At 40.2% G+C, this 27,427-nt stretch overlaps 1 protein-coding gene across 2 annotated transcripts in view; it reads left to right on the top strand.

Annotated features, from left to right (window-relative positions):
- RERG (RAS like estrogen regulated growth inhibitor) overlaps positions 1–27,427 on the top strand; it is a 105,701-nt gene that overhangs the window by 57,932 nt on the left and 20,342 nt on the right. For both annotated transcript variants that reach the window (XM_072355519.1, XM_072355527.1), the window contains exon 3: positions 26,367–26,423. In XM_072355519.1, coding sequence (XP_072211620.1) covers positions 26,367–26,423 — 57 coding nt within the window. The remainder of the gene's footprint in view (positions 1–26,366; positions 26,424–27,427) is intronic.

Genomic DNA, 27,427 nt, shown 5'->3' with positions numbered 1-27,427 from the left:
CAGAGGTGAAGTTCTCTACTTCTTGCACAAAGTTTAATCCAGTTCTAAAGTAATTACAAAATACTGAAGCTTTTGTACCATGTGGCTTTTCCTCTCTCTCACTAAACTATTAGTGTGCTAGTATGAATGAACAGTACTGGAATCAACTAACAGTTGGGATAACCCTGAAGTATTTGTACAGTTATTCCTGTTCCCCATCTGACCCGCTCTGCTTTATATCAATGTCTATTTTAAGGGGTAGGAATTGTCTTTCTGTACTGTGGTTTATGTAGTGTCACAAATGTTGATACTGATCTCTTGCAGCAAAGGTTTCTGTTTGATCTCACCAGTACAAGAGTGTGTATGTTATTTTCATCAGGGTCTTTCCAGGCACTAGATTCATTCATTTTACACAAAGAAGGATTGTAACCAAGCACTGAGGAGGGAAAGATTGTATGTGCAGAATCAGAGTTAGCAATTCTTTTATTTCCTGTAAGACAGAGGCTAGCTGGGGGTTGGCTTGTTATGTTTGGTCTTCTTTTACCAAAGGAAAAACTGTCTATATATTTCCTACTAAACAAAGCAAAGAGCAACGACATGCAATTTTGCCATCCACCATTTGTCAAATCTTTAATAATTGGGCTTATCTTTTACTGTCTCCTCAACTTTTCCACTAATCCTGTGACAGGATAACCTTGTTCTGAGAGTGCATGCCCTTCCATCTCAGTCAGAGATAACAAATGGCCTCAACACACCAACACTGTCATTTTTCACACCAACATTTCTATCCAACTAGTTGCTCAAAGAGCTGTGTTAATGAAAATTGTTTTGTCTCTGAGCAATTTAAGCTGAGACAAACAAACTGTGGGTGTTGACTTCTCAGAAACCGAACAAGGTTATAACATCAGCTTGGGACAATCTATAATATCTGGTGGCATACAAACTTTCCTATAGCAGCATCCACAGAAATGGTTTAGGTTTGGCTCATGCAGTAGAATTTTGAATCTGTAACACTACTAATGTCAAAGGTGAGTATTCTCCTATGTGGGCTCTGACTCGCTTGTCATTTGCATTTCTGTAAGGAGGAACCCTTAGGGATGCAAATCAAAGATATTAGTGGGAAGAGACTCATATTCTTATGGAAAGCAGGAAAAAAAGTAAGAACCCCAGTGGCCTCCTATTACATCATCTCCCTCATGGGATCATTTGAGTGTTATTATTAGGCTGTAGTTATTCCCAAGCTGTTCAGCTTCCTTTGGGTGTGAATTTAATTGCGAGTTCCATGTTAGGTTTCCTGTGGGAGAGATGTTGAGAGACTAAAGGCAGAGCTCAAGCAGAAAGATAGATTTAACATACTTGTTTTTTTCATGCTTACTTGCGAGGTCTGTATGTTCTTCACACCCAGCCAAAGCTCTACAAAGCTACTTAAGCAAAGTCCCCTGGTGCCACCTGAGAAAGCCCTAAGAGACACTGTTAGGTATGAGACAGAACCCATTAAATACCCATGCATAGGGCAGCCAGAGACACTTGAGGTACCACAGTGAATATCCAATGCCACTTTACATTCAGTCAACAGAATGGAGCCCTTGGGGTCTCTCCTACTCTTTTTTGTAGACAGCAAAGCAGTGAGCCTAGGAAGTTAAGTGGCACTGGTCACCAAATTATAGAGCCAACAGCACTGCTTCTTTTAATCTAAACATTTCCAAAGCAGCAGTTTTCCTGACAGATTAATTGCCTCCCTTCAGTTGCCACAAAGTAGAGCAGAAACAGTGCATCTCTGTGCCTTCAGCTTTTCCTGTTTTGTACACTTTTAGACTATTTCTGACACAGACAAATCGGTGTTCAAGTCCAGTTCAAGGTCTAGAATACATGTCAATATAGTGGGATACTGAATTGTGACAACTAACCAGCTTATTTTCCTCACTCTGTCCCTGTCTACAGGTCTCTTTGACTTTCTCAGGTATTATTTTGGTACCATCAGAGGCTGTATTTAAGTAGAAAAGATATTTTTGACATTACTTAGGAGGAACAGCATCATTAAGCTAGTGCTTTATAGCCTGTAAGTGCTTCAGAACTTATAGGGGTGGTTGTTTGCTGTGCAACAGGTCCCCTGTGTCTTGTCTCCTAAGTAAATACGTGACTCATTCATCCTACAACAGTGTGGAGCCATAAATATCAGAAGTTTAATTGCTCAACAGAAAGCCACATTCATGAGTGGTTGATGAAGGCAAGTCTCTAGATATTAAACACTCAGGCCCAAACAACCCAAGCCTGCAACCCACTATAAAGAATTTAAGAATTTCAAGTGACAAGGTAGACCTTCTAGCCAGTATCAAGAGTAGTCCCTGCTGAGTCCCTGCTATGTAACTTTAGAAACAAAAATATATACCAAGTATTGACTAATTTTTGTTGCTGTTCTTGTCTTAGAATCCTCTTGAGGCCAAAAATATATTCACCTTGTCATGAACTGTTTCCAGTCAAAATATGTTGGACAGATTCTAATTAATACATTCAAGGGGACAGTTTTAGTACAGTTTCCCACAGATGCTTCTATAGCAATTGTGTTTCAAGGGGGCAGTAAAACCATTGGGAGGTTTGCACTATAATAACACTTGCTGTTTATCTGAGCTCAAGGTTACTTGGGCATTACGTATTTTTTCCTGGTGGAGGAAAATGAATTTAAGAAGAAGGGGGCTGCATCATGCTGGAGATTTTTAGCAAAACAGGTTTAGCCATAGCAGAGCTAGAAAGAGTTCAAGGACACGTGCATCCTTTACACTCATGTGATTTCCACTGAAATTATTTGCTGCTGTAGTGCAAGTCAAATTCAGCACAGAGATATCATTACATAAGTGGCACCAGGGACTCCAGCGTTAAAGGTACATTGACAGTTCCATTTAGAGCAAAATTAAAATCCTGCAAGTTCACAAATTAGTGGTAACTTTGGAAACCAAGTTCTAACACAATAACGCTTCAGGGGGCAATGCGCGGGAGGAAAAGCATTTTCATTTGGCTTTGACAGTTTCTCTTGTTTTCTTGGCCCCTATTTGCTAACAGCCACTTCAAACCTAGCACTTAGAGCATGCAGTCACAATCTGCTAGTCTCAGGATTCATGGCACATTTCAAACTTTTAATCGCAGCCACTGATCATTGTTCTTCATAACCTAATTTAGCCCTGCAAACAAAGACAATTAAAATGTCAAGCTCCATCAATTCCTTCAATTCTGCAGAGCTGCCTTACGCTTGGCTCCAGCTCTGACTGGGATGTCTCCCTACAGGCTCCTTCTTTGCATTGTTCAGCTCTCTGGACCAGGCGACAGAAGCAGAAACTCTCAGCCTGAATGATTTGCGCATGCTCTCTTGACATCTGGAGCATGCAACAGAAATAGGAGTAACTTTCCAGCAAACCCTGAAGCTCTGTTGCTCAAGAATACAGTATCCTACTCCCACTAATGCCATCAAGGCAGCTTTTACTTGTGTTCAATTTCCTGCAGTGTAGCAGCATTTTCACCTTCAGTTTCTAACTATAATCTGTGCTTTAAGGGCAGCTAGAGCTGATAGCAGGAGAACCATCAGATCTATAAAGATGGACAGAGATTTCATCCTCTTCAAATCTTCCTATATTTGAAGAGAAATATCCACTTGTGCCTTAGGTTTGTTAAAAATATTTTTAAATGAGTACAATAGACAGATCTAACACAGGAACTACTGTAATAAAATTAAACTGCACAGCTCATCCTCACCATTATTCCTAAACCACAGAATCATAGAATCATCTGAACAGGATGGGACCCTTAAAGGCCATCTGATCCAACGCCCTGGTAGTGAACAGGGACACCCACAGGTATATCAGGTTGCTCAGAGCCCCATCCAGCCTGACCCTGAGTGGGGCATCCACCATTTCTCTGGGCAATCTGCTCCAGGGCTTCACTGCCCTTACTGTAAAATGTTTCTTCCTTATGTCCAATGTAAATCTCCCCTTTTTTAGTTTGAAACCATTTTCTAAAGACTGAATGCTTGACGGCTTCAGCCACGCTGTACTTAATAATTGATTAAATTTTTTAAAAAAGAAAAACTGTATTTTTTTCACTACCGAATCTTTAATGCACTACAGAAGAGCAGAATTCACACCAGAGTCTACAGAGTGCGAAATAAAATTTAATGGCAGTTGAGGAGGAAGAGAGAGCGTGTAATTATGAAGGGGAAGGTAACATCTAGTCAGTGCTTCATATTTCATCTTTCAGTGTTACAACATCACTCTGGAAAGATTAATAGCCAGTACATATAATTTAGAGAAAAATAAAAAGAAATAATACTCCAAACAGCAGCTGCCTAACGTCCTTATTGCACATCCACAGAAGATCATCACATCCTTTTCTTTTTCAAAGTGGTTTACAATATTCAGTAAACATTCATAATTATAGGTGATAGGATGTTAGAGAGCTTTATGAAAGACTCCTGATTTATACTGTTAGAGGAGCATTGTCAAGAAGCCTAAGGTCTGTTCTATCATGAATAGACATGCTGGGCTCACGCTGTCAGTAATATCTAATCCATGTCTAATAAGAGATCAGAGTCTATAGCATAAAATATAACCTGGAGAACTATACTGGTGAGTCACTGGTAATTTTAGGTGCTAGAAGACAAGTAAACCAAACAAGCCAGAATTTACAAGACCAAGTATGTATTTACTCTCAACCTGACTCCTAAAAGAACTGGATACTATAAACATCCAAATCTGGAGAGATCTTTGAACACACCTCATCTGAAAATTACGCTGGATATCTGGTAATGCACTTCCCATAGAATAACTCTTTCCCTTTCTCTGAGTTGAGACAACAGCCACTTCAAACCTCATCATACCTTCCACCACCACCCCTTGCAAATTCTTGTTCTATCTAAAGAATGTTAGCAGCACAAGTTCTTCATTTCTAGCAATGTGTTTCTAGCCAAACGTTCAGCTGGTGTAAATCAGCAGGATTCAGCTGAACTCAATGGACTACAGTGAAACCACAAATGATGCTCAGAGTCATGTCATAGCTTCAGTCACATCTGATCCGCATAAAAAGTTTACCCCATTCATTGTAGTTGCACTAACGTTATCCAAATGCACATATATATGTGTGACTTCAAATTGGATAAGAAAAAAATGTGCATGTGACTCAAAGGTATATCTAGGTAGGTTTTAAGTAAAGGGAAAATATAGAAAGATATACTTCAAACTTTTAGCTATACCATTGCAGGCACAGGCATGAACCTCCTATTTTTTACCTACCTGTCCTCTTCTTCTCATACATCTTGCAGTGTTTGTTGCATTAGATGAATGCTAATGTGAAGAGAATAATTTGATGGCTGGTAGAGGGAACATTTAATCTAACCGGTCCCTGCTCTGAACTTCTGCAGTGCTAGAAAAGCTTGTCAAACTACTGTGCTTTTGTAGAGAATGTGCCATTCATTGTGTGTTGTTTTCTTCTGACTGCTAGTGCCAGCATAGCTCAAGACTGTGGTTGCATGTGCAGAAATATCTTGATGCACAAATGAAAACAGAATCTCAAGAGGCCTGTCTGCCAGGAAAGTGCACTATCAGCAATGTGCGCTTGCAGTCCAGAAGGCCAACTGTGCTCTGGGCTGCATTAAAAGAGAAGTGGCCAGCAGGGAGAGGGAGGTGATTTTCCCCCTCTGCTCAGCTCTTGTGAGACCCCATCTGGAGTACCACATCCAGGCCTGGGGCCTCCAGCACAAAAAGACACAGAGCTCTTGGAACGGGTCCAGAGGAGGGCCACTAAGATGCTCAGAGGGCTGGAGCTCCTCTCCTATGAAGAAAGATTGAAGGAACTGGCCTTGTTTAGCTTGGAGAAGAGAAAGCTCTGGAGAGGCCTCATTGTGGCCTTCCAGTATTTGAAAGGAGTGTATAAACAGGGGAGGGGACAGCTGTTTACAAGGGTGTATACTGATAGGACAAGGGGGGAATGGTTTTAAACTGAGACAAGGGGAGGTTTAGGTTAGACATTAGGAGGAAGTTTTTCACCCAGAGGGTGGTGACACACTGGAACAGGTTGCCCAAGGAGATTGTGGATGCCCCATCCCTGGGGTGAAAAAGAGATGACGGTATTCAGTGCAAATCTGAGTGCAGTTTTCATCATAGCATTATACTTAATGAATGCAGTATTCTTTAAGTCTTATGAAAAAAAAAATATATAGATAATAAAGGCTTTGCTGAATAACTTCAGCCTATAGAGAAGACATCACAAACAGCATTACTTAATGGAATCCAGAACTGGAGATTTCTTTACAAGTTAAAGCTGCAGGGTGGCTCCCAGCAGCTGTATCTGTATACTTCCGTTTATCATAAAATGGTGTAACGTGTTCTTCTAGTGAAGATGTCCCCTGTAAACTGAAGGTGAAAACAGAGTTGTGTAAGAGAAGATATCAAATATTTATGCATTGACTTGGTTTTATTGCTTAAAACATAACATGAATAGAAGCTGTGTTCAAATGCAGTGATTTGAAAACAGGAAACATAACCACTTATTTAACCATAATAAATTAGCAGGACAGACTAAAGTGTTTTGATGGATATTTGATGCATAAACAGGAAATAAGAATTCAAAACCTAGCTTGTATAAGATCAAGGCAATAGCTGAAGGAAGGTAACATGGACACAGTAACACTAAAAGTGAACTGCTTCAAATCCACATTGAATTACAGAGTAGGCATGAGTTAACAGAACCATAAAATCATTAAGATTGGAAAAGACCACTAAGAACATCTAGTCCAACCTCCAGCCCATCCCCACTGACCACATCCCTCTGTGCCACATCCACATGATTCTGGAAAACCTCCAGGGATGGTAACTCCACCACCTCCCTGGGCAGTCTATGCCAGTGCACGACCACTCTTTGAGAGAATAAATGTTTTCTAATATCCAACCTGGGTTGGATGTTGGATGTAAGTTGTAACATGGTATGGTTATAACAAACGGCATTACCTGGCTTGTGTTTGGTGCATGGAAGTTCATACTGGTGTAAGAGTACAAAAGTTGTTTCAGTATCTGAAATCTATGCTAGCCTTCCTTCTATTAGGTCATGTTATTCGACAAAACAAGAATAGTAGATAGATCTGGAGAATAAGCAACAAAAAAGGGCAATAGCTCAGTGCATGAGTACTATCCAGCTAATAAATGTATAAATATAGAAGGAGATTAATAATCAGGGAGGCAGTAATACTGTGAAAACATAAGCTACTTCATAAGTTTCATTCTTGCAGAAACATTCATTGGTTTGTCTTCTCTAGAAAAATATAGAGCTTTTTAATGAATATCCTAAATGCTGTTAACTATAGAACAAACACCCCTTTCTTTGTGGAAAACAAGTAAAAGCAAAGCAAATATGCATCTAATAACTAGCGTTTACTCAATTACTGTTTTTTATAAACAAGCAGAGTGTTTTAATATCAGTTTGTAAACATCTCCTTATCCAAACTGAACATCATCTACATGCAAATCAGTTGAAAATAAGCACATGCAATAAGTAAATAAATAAACCAGCCAAAAAGAAAAAAAAGTCTTCAGAAGAACAGTGAGTACAAGTGGAAAAGGATGAAGGAAAATATGCAAAAAAATACAAGGAATTGTTCAAGCATTTTGCAGTGTTTTACTTGAAAAACAACATTAGAAAATTGACATCCACAGAAAGACACACACACAAAAAATATGTATCTACCCCACTCATCTTGTATAAACTCAGTTGTGGAGTGGCAAATAGAAGACTTTAAACAAGGCAGTCTGCCAAGAGGAAAAGAGGAAGTCCCAGCTGTTATTAAATAGGCTGACTTGTCTTCCTTTGTAAGAAGCAGAGCAGGAGTTTTTTTGATGCCCCTTCTGACTTCCCCTGTTCTGTTGCTGGTAGAGTGAAGACAACCTGGCTCAAGGCAGGATGAATTAGGAACAGTGGGAAGACTGGGGATTTCTAGGACTTACAGGCTTAACACTTTTCAGGTGCTTGCATAAGGAGATAAAGGAACTGTATGGTGGAAAGGAGGAGTGCCCTAGCTGAGGATCACCCTTCCTTCCCAGGTGTTCCCAGCCTCCAGGTATCCTGCAGAGAGGAGAAGGGCAGCAGCTTCCTCAGATTCCTCCCTTCTGCCAGGAGAGAGGTGCTTGTATTTAGGACTGTTGGTTACTCTCCTATAAAGGAGGCTTAAACCGATTATTGCTTTTCAGATACAGTAGCTACTAGCTTGAATAAAGCATGAAAATTGTAGATTATAGTTAATTGTCCTCTTCACCAGATCACTCCCTGCATGACAGGGACAGGTAGATCAGGCACAAAGCTGAGTTACTGCATCCTCTGCTGAAATACTATACTCTTCTCATGATGTTTTTCAGGTTTCTCAATTTTCTGCCCCAGCTGATACTGCTGGAGCAACCATTCAGCTGTCTTATCAGGATAAGCTAAAGATGAAGCATTTCTAGGATATTATGCAATCCCTTCCATAAAGGCAAATCAGCTGAGTAGTGACTTGTTTTACAGCTTTCTTTGAGATAACCTTTTCCAGTGCTCTGTCCTCTTTCTTCTAGTGCATGCCCCCAGCAGTGAGCACACTCTGCACCGTGCCAGCTGCTCAGGCTCAGAGCTGCAGCTGCCCTTGGAAGTTCCCATTCTCCCAGCTGCCCTGTTGGGGAGCTGCAGATGTTGAGCTATCCCATGCCTCAACAAGCAGCATCACAGAGGAATCCAGACTCTTCTTTCCAATCTACCTTGTTTTGGAAAACTTTGGAGCGTTATTAGACTCCATAAAACTTGACCTTTAAAAGTCAGGGGTGCAATTAACCAATCTGGCCAACTCTGCATCAGCAGCTCATGCTAACGGGGAAGATGCAGGCACCAGACAGCTCACTTCTGACTAATGTTATTAAAGAGGAACAGGAGGTGGACCCAGACGCTTTAATTAAACTGCAGCAGGTCTGCTCAGCAGGCTGTTATGATTGAGTGCAAAGCAGAGACACCATGAAAAGCATGCTAGAAACACAAGACCTTGTCTGATTATGGGGCTTAGTAATTTCTATGTTGATTTGCTGGCATTTGCCAGTCACCCAGCTGGTGAAAGTAGGGGAAGGTGACCAGAGATGGGATCCGCTGCTGCCGTCACTGCTCCAGAGTCCCTCATACTAACTCACTTTATCAAAACTGGTAGATAAAAGGATGGCTCGAACAGAGCGTAATTATAGATTTTTGAATTGGGTTATGGAGAAAACTTTCCTGTGTCAGCTAAAAGGAGACCTTGGAGAAATTAGTCCTGGAAGGGTAAAGCCAGCTGTTCTACATGTCCCTAACACAGCTTAGATCTTAGCCTAAGTGTCCAGTTTTTCCTGCTTTTACCTGATCGTACAAGACAGCAGCCAAACATTTCATTTCTGCTAAGCAAGCTGGGTGCAAGAGCTTAGATATTGCTTTGTTTAGACCTAAGAACCTAATCCAAAATCGTTTGAAGTTCCCTAATGATTTCTCTACTGACCCCTTGAATTGACTACTACTTGAGTACTGTTGGTAGAATTACCTGCCTAAAAAAAATACTTTGACTTGCACAAAACCACTGTTAGTGGGACTGCTTCTTAGCCACAAAACAACCTAACAGTTTTATACTTGCTCCTGATTTACATCCACGGTTTTTCACCTCAACTTTGCTGTCCTATGTGCTGTAGTACTGTTCACTAGGTTCCATATTAATGCAGAAAACTTTCAATGATGTCAGAGTAGAAACTATAAGACTAATTGTATATATTGCTAGAGTAACCTATACAGCAAATTCTAAACTGGCAGAGATGTGCTAATACTTAGAAAGCTTGTAGGGATTGTAACTCTTCTTGGAATAAATGAAAATGACAGAGTGTGAGTTAAAGACAGAGACTAAGGACCAAACATTTTTACACTTCCATAAAGCTGCAGATAAATGCCATGAGATAGTGCTTCTGGAAAATCAAATTCGGATGCACATCACTATTATTTTAAGAGCTGAAATAAACTTACAGTGATGGTAAATTTGAACTTCTACAAAGACTGATGTTGGATCTAGGCCTTTGGAAAATAAATAAATAAATAAATAAATGTCTCATCTCACTGAAGTGACTGGAAAATCTTTAAAAGGCATTTAAAAGATTTCCCAATCTTTTAAGTTAGGGTCATCCAAAATTTTGACAACCAGAGACCAAATGTTATTATAGGAAATTGCTCAGATCGGTCTTTTGGAGACAAATGCACTTTATGATCTTACATAATAGCGGAAAAAGCATTTTGCCAGGACCTAGTGGAAAAGGCCCATGGGCCATCAGCTGTGCAGCCATGCACCAAGGCTATGAAGGGATCAGTTACTCATTAACCCTCTTCTGGATACTTGGTTTTCTGACGTTCTCATCAGCTGTATAAAACCAGACTGAGTTTTTTTTGTTCTACAGAACAAGGAACACGAGGATTTTTCTTCTGTAAAGGTCTTCAAATGAAATGTTTGAAAAAGGGAAAGTGATTTGTTTTAATTGTTTGATTGGCAAGTGTTTGTAAAAAGAATGTAAGCACACTGCTACAAAATTTACATAAAATTGCCGGTAATGGCAAGCAATACCATCATGCCAGTTTGCTAATCCATCAACTGATAGATTTACGATCTGCTCAGATTCAAAATAGGTATCTTATGTCATTATTTTTTATTTTGCAAACTAGAGAGAAGAAGACAAGATCCATGAAAATATATTATGTTGACAATGGTAATCCTAAGAATTAGCTTAGTATTATGACTATTTGCATCCTAGGAATTATCTATCAGAACTAGTTCAAAACATAGCTAGCTGAGAAGTTGCCACATTTTTGTCTTACAATCTTTTTATTGGAAAATAATATATATAATATATATATTTACTTCTGAAAAGGGCAGGAAAAGAAAAAGGAGGTGATCAAGCAAAAGGGTAGGGAAACTTACCTTGAAATTGAACCAGAATTTGAAGTGTTTCAAGTTTCCTTCCAGAGGGTAGGAGTTGGGGATCAAATGGGCAATAGCCTAAAATGGCAACATTAAAAAGTTCCATTAAAAACTCTTCTGATAAGGACAGTATGTGATAGTTGTAATGATACTGGCTTTTCTATACATACTTCCTGTACTTGACAGATAAAAACTGAACTGTATCTAAGCCCTCCCTCAGGCCTATGATCACACTGAAGCAATGTTTGTACCATGACCCCTTTGGGACACAACCATGCCGTACCCCTTTAAATTCATTCATTAGTCGGCTCTTGTGGTTTATAGCACATTCATCTGCCATTTATTAGGCAGTCTCCTGACAGCTAATGGGAGGATAGCTCAAGTTTGATGGAGCAAGTACATAACAAAGCAACAGCTGAACCTAATCCAAGCCAGCAGTTATTGTTCATATTTCATTAGCTGTATGTTTACAGACGTCCATGGGATGTTCTTTTCCTCTTCTATGAGGCTGCATGCTTACTTTAGTATTATTATAGAGTAGTTCCTTTGGAAGGGACTATTCAGGGCCATCCAAAAGTTTACACAAGTTATTGAGCGCATTGTTCAAACGTCTCTTGATCACTGACAGGCATGGGACATTAACCACCTCTCTAGGAAGCCTGTTCCACTGTTTGACCAATCTCATGGTACATAAACTTTTCTTAATGTCCTCTCTGAGCTTCCCCTGGCACAGCTTTGTGCTGTTCCCACAAATCCTGCTATTGGATCCCAGGAAGAAGAGACCAGAGACCCTCTGCACTTCCCTGCTCAGGGAGTTGCTGCAAACATCTTTGACAGTCTTTGCCTAACCTCTCTGGCAATAGCTCGTGTGGCTCCAGTGCTTCTCTCTGGGTCCGTCTGGACAGCTCTGCAAAGCCCAAAGCTGAGAAGGTGAGCAATTAAATACCAGGGAGAAAAAGGTAGCCAGCTAGTTTCAGAGGAGTTCCCTGTCTAATCAAGACAGAACTTGGCCTAACAGTTATTTTCACAATGATTCTTGAAATCAGTTTAGTTTAACCAGCATTCACCAGAGAAGGACTAGAAGTAAGCCTATCCATGTAAAAGCTGTTGAGGAATTGTAGTTGTATTTCATTCCACATGTGAGATGATTTTCCCATGCAGACAAGCTTTTCAGAGCACTGAATAGCAAAACAAGCACTCCAATCTTAAGATCAGTATCTAGTGTAATGTTTGCATTAACTCCCACACAGAAGATACTGGAAAGATCAGAAGATCTCTTTAAGCAACCGCTCTATGATGCAGGAATTTAGCCTAAGTCTCCTTTTTTCCACTGCTTGTGCTGTGGTTTCTCCTTCTTGCAGGGGTGAGGCTGCTGCTGGTACCAATTTGAGAACATTACTTATCACACCTAAACAGCTCCCTGGGGGCACAGGCTCCAGCCTACAAAGAGAGAGGCAAAGCTGCGGATGACTTCAGTGGGTTGCGCCTCAGGCTCCATTTGAAGAAGGAAGAATTCGGTTCAAAAGTCATTGCAGAAATATATAGTTACATTGAGCAATGGCAGAGTGCTTCCCAGCTGTTGAACAACTTAACAGCCCAATCAAAAGCAGCCTCCTTCTTCTGATCCTCTAGGAATAACTGTGGCATGTGAGTTTTCTGCCCTTTCATTATCAGCTTCTTTCCAGGAATGTTTTTCTCTTTTCCAGCCAACGCTTGCTGCAAAAGTAGCTTATCTGACAGTAAGTTACAGTGATTACCACTGCTTCTCTGCTTTTCTAAACACAGTTGCAGCCTTCTTATCTCCTATATCACTGTGTGACATGCCTTTAAAAGTTGTTCTTTGTCTTATTAAAATGATTGCATAACTTTTTCTAACCAGACTGCTCATTCATTTAGAGCAGTGAATTATTTACCTCTTCGTGCCACCTGTGGTGCTTTCTTTGGACTAAACTCTGAAAAACGGGTGAACAAGGAACTGAGAGAAGGAGGAGGAACAATACCATTCCTCTTCCAGCTACGAGTTTGGTAGCAGTGTGGAGAGCAGCAGTTGCTACTTTGATTGTACCTGCTCCGGGACAACAGGTATAGCGGATAGATAGAGCAGGTAGGCCTACCTGGAGGAGAAGCTTTTGTGGAGTAGGAACAGGATCACTGTGGGTGTTATTGCCCCCTGAAGGCTCCATATCACTGGGTCTTGGACACTTAGCCCCAGGTGGATTGGCAGGAGGTGACACAGCCCTCCCAAGTGCTCCACTAACTAACAGTAAGCCTGCGGGGTGCACCTTGGAGCTGAAAGACCATATCTTTTCTTCTGTGTGAAAACCTAAGAATAAAGAGAGGATTTGACTACTTGAAAAACAACCCTTGCTCCCACAAAGAAAGTGAACAAGAAGCTCAGCTCTGGCCAAGTCTGTTGGGGTTGCAGAGTTCATCTACTCCCTACAGTGGATTCGTTGGTCAGACTACAAGTCTCACATTTAGCTCCTGAGAAGGATAGTTGGCCCCTCACTACAAGAAAGACATTGAAGGCCAGGTGCATGTACAGAGAAGGGCAATGAAACTGTGAAGGGTCTGGAGCACAAGTCTTATGGAGAATGGTTGAGGGAGCTGGGATTGTTCAGTCTGGAGAAGAGAAGGTTCTCCATAATTACCTGAAAAAAACTTGTGCATAGCTGGGTGTTGGTCTCTTCTCCCAGGTAACAGTGGTAGGATGAGAGGGACTGAAGTTGTGTCAGGAGAGGTTCAGGTTGGGTATTAGGGAGAACTTATCAGAAAGTGTCATGAGGCATTGGAACAGGCCAAATGGGGGGGTAGTTAGTGATCATGGTGGTGGTGGGTTGATAGTTGGATGATCTTAGTGGACTTTTCTAACCTTAATGCTTCTATGATTCAGTAGTATGTCAAGGAGAATGCAGAAAATAAAAAAATGCCAACTAAATGTGGATCTTTGAAGCAGTAAGGAACCAAGGGTCATAGAATATTTTTGCTGTCTGTAAACAGCTCATGGAAAATGCATCTTCTAGCAAAGAAATAAAATGAATGCTTTCCTTGAAGTTCCATCCCTGCAATCATTGTTTCAGCATCCAGGTAAAAAGCAATATTTGTATTTCCTAAACCCTTTCAGTTTTTCAGTGTTGGCCTATCTGCAGTGAAAATCCATTTATCCACACAGCAACCCTATTCCATCCAGGTTTCCCGTGAAATTGAGGAATGTGATTGAACTGATTCCACATGGTGCTCATCCCCGCAGCCACATGGATCATCAGGATTGGGTGGGTGCACTTGGGCAGCTATAGGTTGGAGAGTGACAAGAGGCTCACTGGGGATGGACTGACAGAACAGCACGCAAAGGCATCCTTTAAAGACCAGTACCATCTAATGGCTATTGGACTGCTGCTGGCCTCTCTGCCATGATAGGCACACTAACAGCTTTGAATATGTAATCACCCATTAATCCATTTTAAACCAGAGAAAAATATGGTGGAGCAAGGAATGTAAACCTCATCTCAGATCAGCTCCAGAGGTTCTGTATCAGCCTTCGTTACGTGCAAATGGAAGTTTTCTTGCTTGTCAAATTGTAGATTCCCAGGGCTGTGTTTCCTCATGTTTTGTATGATGTCATCACCAAGAACTAAGCAAATGCAGATTGCTGCAGTCAGGTTACAGCACTCTATAGGGCAGTAATTGTTTTATTCAACTGCTGGCGGAGAAAGTGGAATCATTTATATTCGCTCTGCTCACTCTAAAATGACAATGGGTTGAAACTGAGAAAGTGATCTTAAGAAAAACATTAAAAGAAAAACTCAGCAATAAGCAGTTTATCAGATTAGCCTGAGAAAATAATAGAAGTCAATACCACAAACTTCCTTAGTCCTGAAGGGTCTCTGAGCTTCTGACACTTCAATCCACAGGATGACACACACCTTCCAAGCCTCAGGACTGAGGATAAGATGCTAGCAGGAAAAGATGACATAACACTCTTGCAAAACTGCTATGGGATCTTTAACATCCCACTAGAACAAACAGGAACTTGGTGTTTTCAGCCTCATGTAAAAGGAATGAAGAAAATCCCATTGCTAAGGTCACTTTAAACTGGGTAAACCACTGAATGAGATAATGACTGGAAGAGCCCTGAGTATCCTACTTGTTATCTTTGCGTCTATGTGATTTCTGCAGATCAAAAATGTGCAAAAGAATCTCATACAAATAGAACCACAGCACTGAGGGGAACTAACTTATTGTTTATAGCGAGTTTAATGTGGCAGAACTTCCTCTTAATATATGATTTTAACTAAGCATAGCTAATTAGCTATCTGAGACTAGAACACTCTCTGTATCTGTTGCACTCTGGAAGGGCAAGACCAGGTCTCCTGGCAGCTGTGATGACCACTATAAACTAAGTTATGTTAAACCTCCAAGGATGAGGCTTGAGATAAGTCAGAGCTTTCACAACATCTGTTATCTGCTACTGTGTTTTTTACGTTGTTTGAAGTCATATGATGTTTATTAGCTGAATGCCCTTAAGTATTGAAAATGAAAGCAGAAATTTACCATTTAAATTTGGGAGTTTGAAGTTTAATCCGAACAGTTCCCTTGATCGCGTGTCCAAATTCCAAGCAGAAGGCTAATAATAGCCCCTACATTATTGTAGGCACCAAATGAGTGCTTATAAAATTGCAGTTGCAGTCAGAGATAAGAGATTAGAGTTATTTATCAAAGCAGTGGATTAGTTTAAACTCATGAATGCTGTTACTGGGAACCAAGCACACCACACTGTAACATATTGGCTGGACCACTCGGCAGTGTTTATTGTCACCCAGCCTAACATGCTGTAGCTCTGATGGGCACTTGTTACTTCAGAGTCAGATGTCAAACTTCCTGCTGGCAGTGGAAGTATGGGATGAGCAAGCAGTATGTGTGATCACTCAGATTACCCTTAAGGTTGCAGACTTAAACAGGCTTTGGTTGCCAGTGATTTATGAAAAATTGCTGTCCACCCACACCTGCTCATCCATCCTTCTCCACAAAAGAAAAGAGATGATGCTGCCAGTGATGTTATTAGATACCGCTTGGTGCCTATCAGTCCAATCTCTCTTGGGATTCTCTATCTACAACATGTTAGAAAAGCTTCAGTCTGAGTTTTCCACCTCAGCTCATCATTTCACCCCTTTGTAACATTCTTGTTTGTACTGTGACAAAGAAACATATGGTCCATAGTATTTAAATTATGTTTTATTTTAACTGTTAAACACAGCCTATCACTTACTGTTTTTGTTCTCTAGTATTGTGAACCCCACTGTGGAAATGATACCTTCCCTCTTAGAGATTCTCTGCTCCTGCTGCTGTGCCTCTTAATCTCCCCCATGTAATGGAGAAGTTGTTTACCGTAAAAAATGAAGGCACAAACAGAACTTCAGGATTCCAGGTGGCAAGCAAGTAACAGGAGCAGATGTCTTAACAATGCAGAGAAAAGGAGGAGGGGGAAAAAAGGCAAACATAAAATGTGAGAGCAGCCATTAAGACATTTGCCACTGCTTTCAGTGAGATGCCTGAGGCATTTTGAATATTATACACCATGGTGACAGTAACTAGTTACAGAAGCCTGAAAACCTGAAAGCCTGAAAGTTCATTGTCGCTCTTTGATGTCTCTGCTCTCACGTGTCTCTTCTTTCTTTCTCTCTTTCTTTCTCTCTTTCTTTCTTTCTTTCTTTCTTTCTTTCTTTCTTTCTTTCTTTCTTTCTTTCTTTCTTTCTTTCTTTCTTTCTTTCTTTCTTTCTTTCTTTCTTTCTTTCTTTCTTTCTTTCTTTCTTTCTTTCTTTCTTTCTTCCTTTCTTCCTTTCTTCCTTTCTTCCTTTCTTCCTTTCTTCCTTTCTTCCTTTCTTCCTTTCTTCCTTTCTTCCTTTCTTCCTTTCTTCCTTTCTTCCTTCCTTCCTTCCTTCCTTCCTTCCTTCCTTCCTTCCTTCCTTCCTTCCTTCCTTCCTTCCTTCCTTCCTTCCTTCCTTCCTTCCTTCCTTCCTTCCTTCCTTCCTTCCTTCCTTCCTTCCTTCCTTCCTTCCTTCCTTCCTTCCTTCCTTCCTTCCTTCCTTCCTTCCTTCCTTCCTTCCTTCCTTCCTTCCTTCCTTCCTTCCTTCCTTCCTTCCTTCCTTCCTTCCTTCCTTCCTTCCTTCCTTCCTTCCTTCCTTCCTTCCTTCCTTCCTTCCTTCCTTCCTTCTTTCCTTCTTTCCTTCTTTCCTTCTTTCCTTCTTTCTTTCCTTCTTTCTTTCCTTCTTTCTTTCCTTCTTCTCCATGTTTCTGGTTCAGGTATTTGGCAATGAGCTCAATAGAAAGAAAGCAATTCTTTATCTTCTGCCTTTAAAACACCAGGTACCCAGGGAGCTGCAATGCAAAGGCAACTACTTGCACAGTTTGAAAACAGTGGGTTCACAGAAAAGGCTCTTGTTTGCCCTAAATGTGCATCCCCCTGTGACACAGGCGCCTAACAGGCATGTATCTGTTGATTGCTGATCCTACTGACCAGCCCCGAGAAACATGTAGTATTCCTCTGTTTGCCTAAGCTCCTTTCTCAGACAAAGCTGGAAATTGCACAGGACAGATGATCTTTGAAGGTATGAGCTGCAGTCACATCTGATAAACCATGCATGCAGTTAACATGCAACAGGAGAATTAATATGGTCAGACTCAAGAGAAGGATGATAGATATTCTGATCATACTGTGGCCACGGAGGCTGTGACATCTAACAAAATGACATAGCAAGCTCCGTGTGCCATTACATCACTGTGTTTCTGGGGTAAAGGAGAAAAGGTGCAGATTGTGTCATTTCTAGATACTGCTTGTCCTGATATATACAGACAAAGAAACAGCATGCTGCATCCATGAAGGTACTTTATGCTGTCCTGAAGGTTACAGACACCCAGGTCACTCTGAAAGTGATGCCTCTTCTTTATTTTCATAAAAGCTACGTATATAATAATATAATATAGTCCAATACATCCCTCTGGTGTATTACAAAAAAAGAAGAACAAATGGAGGTAGTGAGCTTTGAGCTTTGTTTAATCTGGCTTTGCTTTTTAAAAAATATCTACATTTCCTTAATTACAGGTTTTTCAGGAATAATTAAAAATAAAAAAAAAAAAAAAGAAAGGTGCTCAGGCATTCCCTTTGAAAGTGAAATCTAAAATACTCTCTTCCTTCACAGATAAAAAATGGCTTTTCTACTCACAGTGCAGTTTCCGTTTAAAATCATTCATACAAAAACATTTTGACAATAACCAGAAGTCCATTCTGCCATCTAGAGTATTAAAAAAAATCCCTCTTGTTTCTTTCCTTTCTTTTTTTTTTCCCTTGTAAAGATGACAGGAGAAACATGACCAAAGAACAGAGTGAGATGCTTTCTGAAGTCAGCAATGGGAGAAATTTAAGGGGTAATAAATAGAAGCCCCTGCAAACCTTGTTGTCTTGCCACTCTAGTATGGAAAACTTAACCCTTTTCTTCTTTGTCCAGTGTCTTTCAAAAGAGCGCACAAATTCAAAGCTTACCCATGTCAATTACCTAGGAAAGTCACGGTTGTTTGTGTGATTTCACTTGTAGGACTTGCTTTACAGCCCAATCACAGATACATTCTGTCTTGCACACACAAACATCTGGAGGTGTTATCATTAACTGTGTTTTGGAAAGCCATATGTGTTAGTAATAGCACACCAGAAAGTTTAGTCTTCATGAAGCAGCGACATAACAAGCTATACAATGAAGTCAAGAGAGGAGAAATGGTAGAATTACGGATATTGCATGCTATGTTTCTTAAATGATCAAAACCATTAGACAGGCCAGTCTCACCATTTGTCTTTTATATGAAGGGAGTCCTGTAAAATAAACAATCCTATGTTGGAACAGTTTATTATGGAATGGGATAACAAGATAAATTAAGCCTCCTGCTTATGTGCCACATGTGGTAAGCGTTGGAAAGAAAATACTTCCAGTATAACAAACAGTGGGCAGTACCTTAGTATGAAAATGTCCTGGATAAGCAGTGATGGGATGAATGACCATCACGATGCATCTTTTGCAAAATTTGTGGTAGGTTATTTCAGAAGAATATATGGAATTCTTTCTATCATGAAATTACCACACCAGGAGCAAAGAAGAAACCACTTCCTGATGTTAATATTTGGACATGGTTAATAACAAACATTTTGTTGAACAACTCTTGCATTTTCCGTATTCAGTACTGAATAAGGAAGGCTTTCAGTTTGCTAACATGTCAGTGCTGAGACTGCTTTCAGCTCATTGCCTCAGCAGTGGCAAACTTTGACTCTCACTTTAAGACTTAGTCTCAAGACTGTATCTCCATCCATCAAGGGAGGTACCAAGTACTCCACAGCATCCACTTTAGGAGGTGTTCAGAATGCCAGCCTACAAGAACAGGATTGGGTACAGCTAGAAATGGCACAAGAGATGTAGAGAGCCCTTAAGAGCCCATGCCTGAGTATATGGGGCCAGTACAAACCTGGAAGTTTGTACAGCCTATACAGTCTGACCAAGAGAGATGAAGCAAGGGAAGAGGAGCACTGTGTAAGCAGTCATCCTGGAGATAAGTGTGGTCACGGGTACAGCAATTACTCTTGTACAAGCCAGGAAATGGATCATTCACTTTTCTTTTTGGTGAGCACTTGTGAGCACTGGTTTCATTACACTGATGTCAATGACTTCTACATTCATTGTCAGCGCAGGCAAAAGTAAACCACTGTGCATGCTCTGATAAAAGCACAACTTACTTTTTCCTTGCTTCATTCCCCGCAATTAAGAAGTGATTGTAAAATCTGGTACGGTGCTTCCTTCCAGTCCTCTATTCAGACAGTGGAGAAAAGATTATAAAATAAACAGTACTTACAAACCGATAGAGTTTCAGATGAGCTCCTTGAAACAAGTTACTTTTCTCCAGATGCTTCCCACTCATAAGTTCCTAAAAGCAGGTACGTTCCACAACAATGAAATGCAGTTACATCTCAGAGAAATTGAAGTTGTCCCTGACAAAATAAACGTTATCCAAGACTTTAAAGTGACAGTGATTTTAAAATGAAACATCGATTACTTTGTTATTTGGTCAGATCCAAAGGATAAATATCCTTTGGAAGACAGCTAAAAGACATAGCTGACTATGGACTGTGAGTAGGAAATCGGCACTGTCCTTCCAAACAACTTGCCAAAAGAAGGCCAGTTATTGACTTCTAAGCAAACAACCTACTGAATTAGCATTTAAAACAGGGATTGTTCAGATTAGGCTCCACAGCAGCAAAGCCTATATCATTTTGACTGAGGAAATTCCCTTAGGTAAAACTGAGCAAAATAACCTCTTGAAATGAAAGAGTAACATATTTTTTTCTTTTTCACGTGTTCAATCCTAGTTTGTATTAAGTTACAAATAATATAAGCTTTTGTTCTGTACTTAAACTTCATCAGTGGACCTCGCCATACTGTCACACAAAAAAATTCAAGCACACACAGTAACTATTCTGAAGAGTTTAGTGCTTAAGACATGAATTAAAATACCCATGAAATGTGCATAGTATGAGACAGCAAGGTAGTCAACAAGGGACCAACATATGGTTGGACTAGATGATCTTAGTGGCCTTTTCCAATTGTTGTGATTTTATGATTTTTATACTTGGTACAGTTTACCCTTCCTTGTTCCCAATTGATCTATCTTTGCTCCATTAGATTTTATTTCTAGTTTAATGCAAGCACATTAGGTCTCAGTGTCAGAAGCAATCACAGTGAACAAGCCAGGAGAGTAGGGAATGCAGAGAAAGCCTGTTGATGCCCAGCTCACCACTCACCCAGCCTTGCTAAATTAATTGAGACATTGTCAAAACTAAGTCAAATCCAAGCCCGCAAGCACAGAGCCAGAAGCCACAACTGCATGTCTACACTCATGATGCAGCCAGGATCAGAAGGCAGTGCCACACCACAAGTTCACATTTTTCCCCCTCCCTGGAAGACCTGCACATTCTGAAGCAAATTAGAAGTCTCATGGTAGAGGTTTTAAAACAAACATTATCTCCCAAAGCTGGTCACAGAGCTCCCACGCCAGTGTGCTGCATTGCTGCCCTCCAAGCCCACTGAAACTCAGAATCACGAGGGGCCTCCAGGAGAGAGTTCATATCCCATTTGCCCTAACAAAAATACACATTTTTTTAAAATGAAATAATTTTCCTGTGAAAGTGCCTTTTGATCATTGTAACAACTAGTTTCAACCACTCTGCTTTCTCCAGCCAAATATGATTTACTGATGACACATCATCACAACACCAGGAATGGACTTGTTGATATGTTAAATGATGGGACTTCTTTCAGATAATTTTTATAGCTCAAAATTCTCATGGCATAAAAGAGTCATCATACAGTTATTTAACTGTAGAGAGATGTTGCTTTTCTTAGAATAACTTTGAACTCTGCCTCTTTTGGGGAGAAGGAGGCATTTTTCAAATAAAATCCAGCTTCCATTCTTCCTGCCCCAAAAGCTTAATCTGTATTAGCTGGAACAGTAACAAAACCATGAAGATATGTATTCAGGCAGACTGTAAATTTTACCAGGGCCATTTATGTTACTAAATCCAAACAAAGCTCTAAACCAAAACTCAATGGTGTGTATACATATAAATGTTCCAAAAAGATACGGACTGAGATTTTTAAAGCTGGGTAAGGACCTTAGCCATACGAGTCCTAAAGAAACTGATTAATTATGTGGTTGACAATCTCAGTTTATAAACAAAGTTAACTCTCGGTATAATTTCATTGTCTTCAATGGAGTTACAGTGGAAATGTATTTGACAGATAGTCATGTTTCCTCTCCAAGAATAACTTCTGAGGCAGAAGATTTAAACATGAGTGAATGAAAGTCAACTTCTACCCTAATTTAAGCCCTGTGCAAAACAGCTGACTTGGAAATGAGGGTGTAAGGAGAGGCAAAAAGAGACATGAGCCTGTTCTTCCTTTGCTGGGACATTACATCAATTTCCTTAGGTAACGATCATGTCTCCAAAACACAGCAGGAATCCAAATTGCAGTTTCTTGGAGATTCTTTCCTTCATAGCCTGAAAATTCATGCATTTCACAAGCTGTAAGTGTTAGGGGAGGGCCTGGTCTCCTCTCAGCAGAGAACAATGAAATTCACTAATGTTCAGTACTGTATCAATTCAAATCTTACCTGCTTCAAAATGCATTTTATTGTTTCCTATGACAAACATTAGGAATGTTGATTGTAATATGAACATCTGAATTATTCATCTAGTTTTACGAGAAAATAATGTTTCATACATTTTCAGTCTCTGAATTATTTAAAATAAAAATCCAGGATGCAGATTATTATTGTTATTATTACTTTGAATTGTTGGACTATTTTTGGCTTATTTTTAGCATCAGAGCAAATATGGCTAACAGGTGAAGTGCTTCTTTCTCACTTTAGTGAAGGTCTGTGCAACTCCAACCTCAGCTTTTTATTTGTAGCATTGCTAAGGGTATGAGAAAGATTTATTTCATTGCCTGAAATGTCCTTTTTGCCAGCAGCAAAAATCTGAGCACCACAACACTAATTTCTGATGTCTTTGTTTCTGATTCTTCTGCTGGCAGAAGTTATTTTACTAAAACAAAAGTGATGTAATCTGGCAGTAACTGAATTCAACATAAACAAAATGGCTCCACAGTAATATTCCTGGTCTAGAGAGATCATTTCTAGGGCAGGCAACATGAGCCAGCAACTGGTCTAGGCTGAGCACTTGCATTCCCCTCCCAACTCTCCTCTCACTGACTCTCTTCTGTCAAACCAAATAAAGTCACACACTGCTGTAATATCCAAGTGTACATCAGAGGCCCATTTGCTGAGCACCCCTTATGAGAGGAAGGTGGAGATGTTTCCTATCCAAAACATCTTGTGATCATTTAGAAATAGGTTAGATACTGGATCTAGAGCATCTCGTGTTTCCCATCTGTAAAATGCAGCTGATAAGCCTCAGCCTGGTAGTGTGGAAGCCAGTACTAGTGTACACACCTGTAACCCTGTTCTCTTAGGGTAACCTGAGCAGACATGATCCAGTTCTATCTTCTGTTTTTCACCTTACCTCCTCCATTTTGGCTATGTTTGAAATAAGCTCTACTCCCCCAGAGCTGTGCATTGTATGGCCTTCCTTAGACATGAGTGCTTAACAGATTTTCTTCAAGTCCCCTTCATCTCTTTGACCCTCCTTCTCCAGTAATTTCCATCTACAAATACAAGGTGCATGTGCTTTACCTGCATCTTTGCCATTGCACACAGCATGCCCAGGCATCCCAGCTGCAGTCCCAGCAAGCAGAGTGCTGTTGCTGAGCACTTGTGAGCCAGCATCCCAAAAGCCCTCTTCAGTCATAAGACAGAAAAGTGCACTGTGCTGCCATAAAAGCCAGCCCATGGGGTTTTCTTCTCTTTGCCAGCATTTTACAGCATCTATGTATGTGTGGGTGGTGTTCATTATGAACAATGACATAGTGATAAGCTGAGAAGCAAGAAAAAACATGATTATACCCATGGAAATTCTGTGAATTCTTATTCTGACACTAAAATAGATTATACTTTTCCACCTTTAGAGTCCATCTGAGAACCCACTCTATGAAACTATGAACCCACTGCTATGAAACTGCACCAAACCACCCACCTCCTCTGAAAGGGTGGAGGCACACCTTGCGGTTCTCAGCATCTGAGAAAATGATATGCAGCAGGCATGAGGCATGATAGAGCAAATGCTATTTGTTCTGGGTGCTCAAGCACACAGGCTTTTTACTTTACTGGGCCGCAGAGTTTCTGGAAGCATTTTTAAAGTCTGTTCTTGAAAAGTAGCATGGTAAGGAGCTTCAAAAAGCACCTACTCTGCATCACTTCCCCATTCAAAATAGAACATGCCATCTATTTTACCAGCAATTAGAGAACCAATTACTAGCAATTAGAGAAGAGTCATGACCAAACTTTTAAAATGTCAAAATGTTTAAACTACACCAGCTGAGGTAAAATATAGGGGTGAGGGGGGAAGGCACTGGTGCATTGTGGTTGGAAAATAAGCTACACAGAGATCTTATTGTTCCATGATGACATCCACGTTAGGACTATGACTTGAAAAGTACTTTAAGTATTGCCACATTCACTCAGAAGGCCAAGGAGAGCCTTGCTGCAAAAAAATTCCTAAGGTATAAAAGAATCTTAAAATAACAGCAATTTAAAATTGCATCTTGTCTAGTGATCTCATTTCCCTAGGATCAGATTCTTATTACTCTCCAAGTGTGAAGCATAGTTAATTCTTCCTGAAAACTAAGGTTCTGACTCTGTTAAATAAAATAGGTTCCAAGTGACCAAAGCTGAATTAATGAAGTTTGTTCTGTAGTGTGGCCCTGGTGCACCTCCCATAAGAGGAAAGGCTGAGTAAGCTGGGTCTGTTCAGCCTGGGGAAAAGGAAGACTGAAGGGAGATCTGAATAATGTTTATAAATATCTAAGGGAGGTGGGAGACAGAGAAACAGATGAGGCAAGGCTCTTCTAAGTGACATATAGCAATAGAGCATGTAGTGGCCTAAAACCTAAAGTCTTCTTCTATGGAGATATTCAAGACTTGTCTGGACGCCTACATGTGTGATCTATTGTAGGGCACTGCAGGGTCCCTTCCAACCCAGCAATTCTGTGATTCTGTGATTCCTATTGCTTTGATTTTGAAAGAAGACAGAATTTAGCTTAGATGTCACTTTTTGCTGTCTGTCTGCCGCTGAAAGAAAAAACAGAATAAAGCTGTGGGGCTGGCAAGAAAGCCTTCTCCTATAGCTAAAATAACTGACATCTTTCCCAGTGCAGGGATACTTCTTTCTCCAGTCTGAAAACACAGAGAGGATTTTGAGTATTTGACAGCAGTGAATGCTTTGTTTACAGAATCACAGAATTACAGCACTAGAAGTACAAGGCAGAGCTTAGCTTTAAGACTGATAGCTAGAGCATAATCAGAATCTTGGCAAAGCATTTGTAGGATGTCTTTAAACTGGATGGAGAGAAAAAAAAATATATATATATATATATATATATATATATAAGAATATTAGTAGCAAGGTCTTAGCCCATAAATTGTAGTTGAGAACTAATTATTCTATGCTCCAAAATCCAAAACATTGTTTTTATTTCTGCAAATTGATTAAGTGTGTTTCTTGGTCATGAGTTTGAAGTATAGCTGATTGCTTCCAGTGGCAAGTAGGCAAAATACTGAAGGCAGGTTATTGCAAGGAAAGCATGTCAAGATACGGAGGAAACAATTTAGCCAATCATATTTACCTTTTGAGGTTTCACATCTGAAGGGAAAGTTTTTCAGAAATTATGAGGGCTGCTCTGAAAGTAATGCTTCCAATTTTATGATGTCGGTTCATGAACTCAGAGGCAGATGCTGGTGATATGACAGTAGGGGATGAACCTTGCAGACAATATTTCATTACATTTTGTTGTCATATGCCAGAGGGCGGGGGGTGAGGGGGGTGGGGACAGTCTGACAAAATGTAATCTGACAAGGAAGTTCAGATGAAACAGAGGTGTGGAATTGAACTACTCAATACAGAAAAAAATGGCACCCACTGACATTTATCAGTACTTTCTGAATGTTGATGGGGACCAAACAGTGGATGTAAGCACAGTGAGGAGGTGAGTGGTGCATTTCAGCAGTGGTGATGTGAAGGACAAGCCACATTTTGGGTAACTGTGAAGATTTTGACAAGCAAGGCATACAGGCTCTTGTTCATCACTGGTGAAAGGCATAGCTAATGGGAGTGACCATGATGAAAAATAAAGGTTTGTAGCTGACTATTTGCTCTATCAAGTCATGTTATTGTGCTCTTTATGTCTGTTATAGTTTCAATATAAATAAGTAGGAGGCATTACTTTTGGAGCAACCTACATAAATGATAATGAACACTTCTGGCTTTGAAACTGCAAAGCATTCTAGCTCAAAACCTGCCAGCCCTTATCCCATTGGCTATGGGAAGTCTAAAGCAGCAAAAGCAATGTGGGTGTTTTTTCCACACTGATCATCCAACCAAAAGCACTCCAAATAAGGATCTCATTTGTCTTTTTAACAGTAAAGCTATTGTGAGAAGAAAACAACGTGAAAGAAAGTTAGACGCCATTGAAAGCCTCTTGGCATTCTTTTCCCAGCATTGTTACATGGGTAAATGATTAATGCTATAACATGGCTTTTTCCTATTTTGTTTCCCCCCTCTGAATGTTAGAAGTGGTCCACAAACAGTGAGAAGGTCTTGACTGCCCCCATAACAAAGCTGAGCTGCTACACAAGCATTCACACAATTTTTAGAAGAATTTTATAGACTGGGCAAGCTGATGTTTTGTGCATCTTTTCATTCTTCCAGCTCTCGTCGTACGCTTCCTGACCAAACGGTTTATCTGGGAGTATGACCCGACTCTAGGTAGGTGACATGTTCTTCCATCTACCTAGTATGTTGTATATACTAGCACGTCTGAAGTAATGGAGAATCATAGAGTTAAAGTCTCAAGTCAATCTCATTTGCTGTAAAAAGGTTCTCGATGGTCACTTACAGCTGGAACAAATATTACTTAAGATGGCTGAATAGAAATCTAGTAATGCACTTAAATGAAAGCAGAATTAAAAACAAGGCACAGCTCTACTTACACAGAGGTCAGTGGGAATTCTGCCACTGAAGGTGATTGCATTATTGTTTCACTCCAAAAATTAAAGCACTAAGCATGGGATCTGTTTTCAGCTTTGGGATAACACAACCAGCAATCGCTGGAGAATAGGGTGGCTTGGATACACATCTCAAAAATTCAAGGGAAAAACAAGCATGGGTATTTACACTCTGCCTACACTAAGTATGTAGTCTTCACCTGTAAAGCACACATTGTATTTCAGTTTTAGGATGACCAGATAGGGACACCAGTCATCAGAAGAGCATCAGCATGTCCCCTGCACAATTCCCACTCAGCTGAGTTTGTTCTGGCACTGTTGAGAAGCTAACACACATAACTCACAAAGATTTCAAACAGTTTTCTGAATTAGAAGTCTCTTGAAAATATAGGCCAACATTAGAATTGTTACTATTTCTGAAGTTATTATTATATTCTGAAGTTACTATTTCTGATGTTTGAACGCTCAGCACCAGAGAAAGTCCAGGCCAAGAAGTCTAAGATGAGGTGTGATGTAACGAGCCAGGAAATTTCCTTTTCTTCTAGAGTCTGCTGCCATCTCCTTAACCTCCCTTTGGAGACTTGAATAAACACTGTCCAGTTAAAAAACTCTTTCTTAGGGATCTGCCTTTAAGAGATCACATTAAAGAAATAAAGAACAATATGGGCTAGCACAGCAGAAACAAACAAGATGAAAATTTAATACACTTTAATGCAAAACCCAGCAGCCCTTTCAAGAAAGGAAAGTTTCCAGTTTCATTCTGCA

The sequence above is a fragment of the Excalfactoria chinensis genome, chromosome 1 (genome assembly GCF_039878825.1).
Source record: "Excalfactoria chinensis isolate bCotChi1 chromosome 1, bCotChi1.hap2, whole genome shotgun sequence".
NCBI lineage: Eukaryota > Metazoa > Chordata > Aves > Galliformes > Phasianidae > Excalfactoria > Excalfactoria chinensis.
The sequence above is the reverse complement of the archived record's forward strand: the minus strand, read 5'-3'. Positions and strand labels throughout refer to the sequence as shown.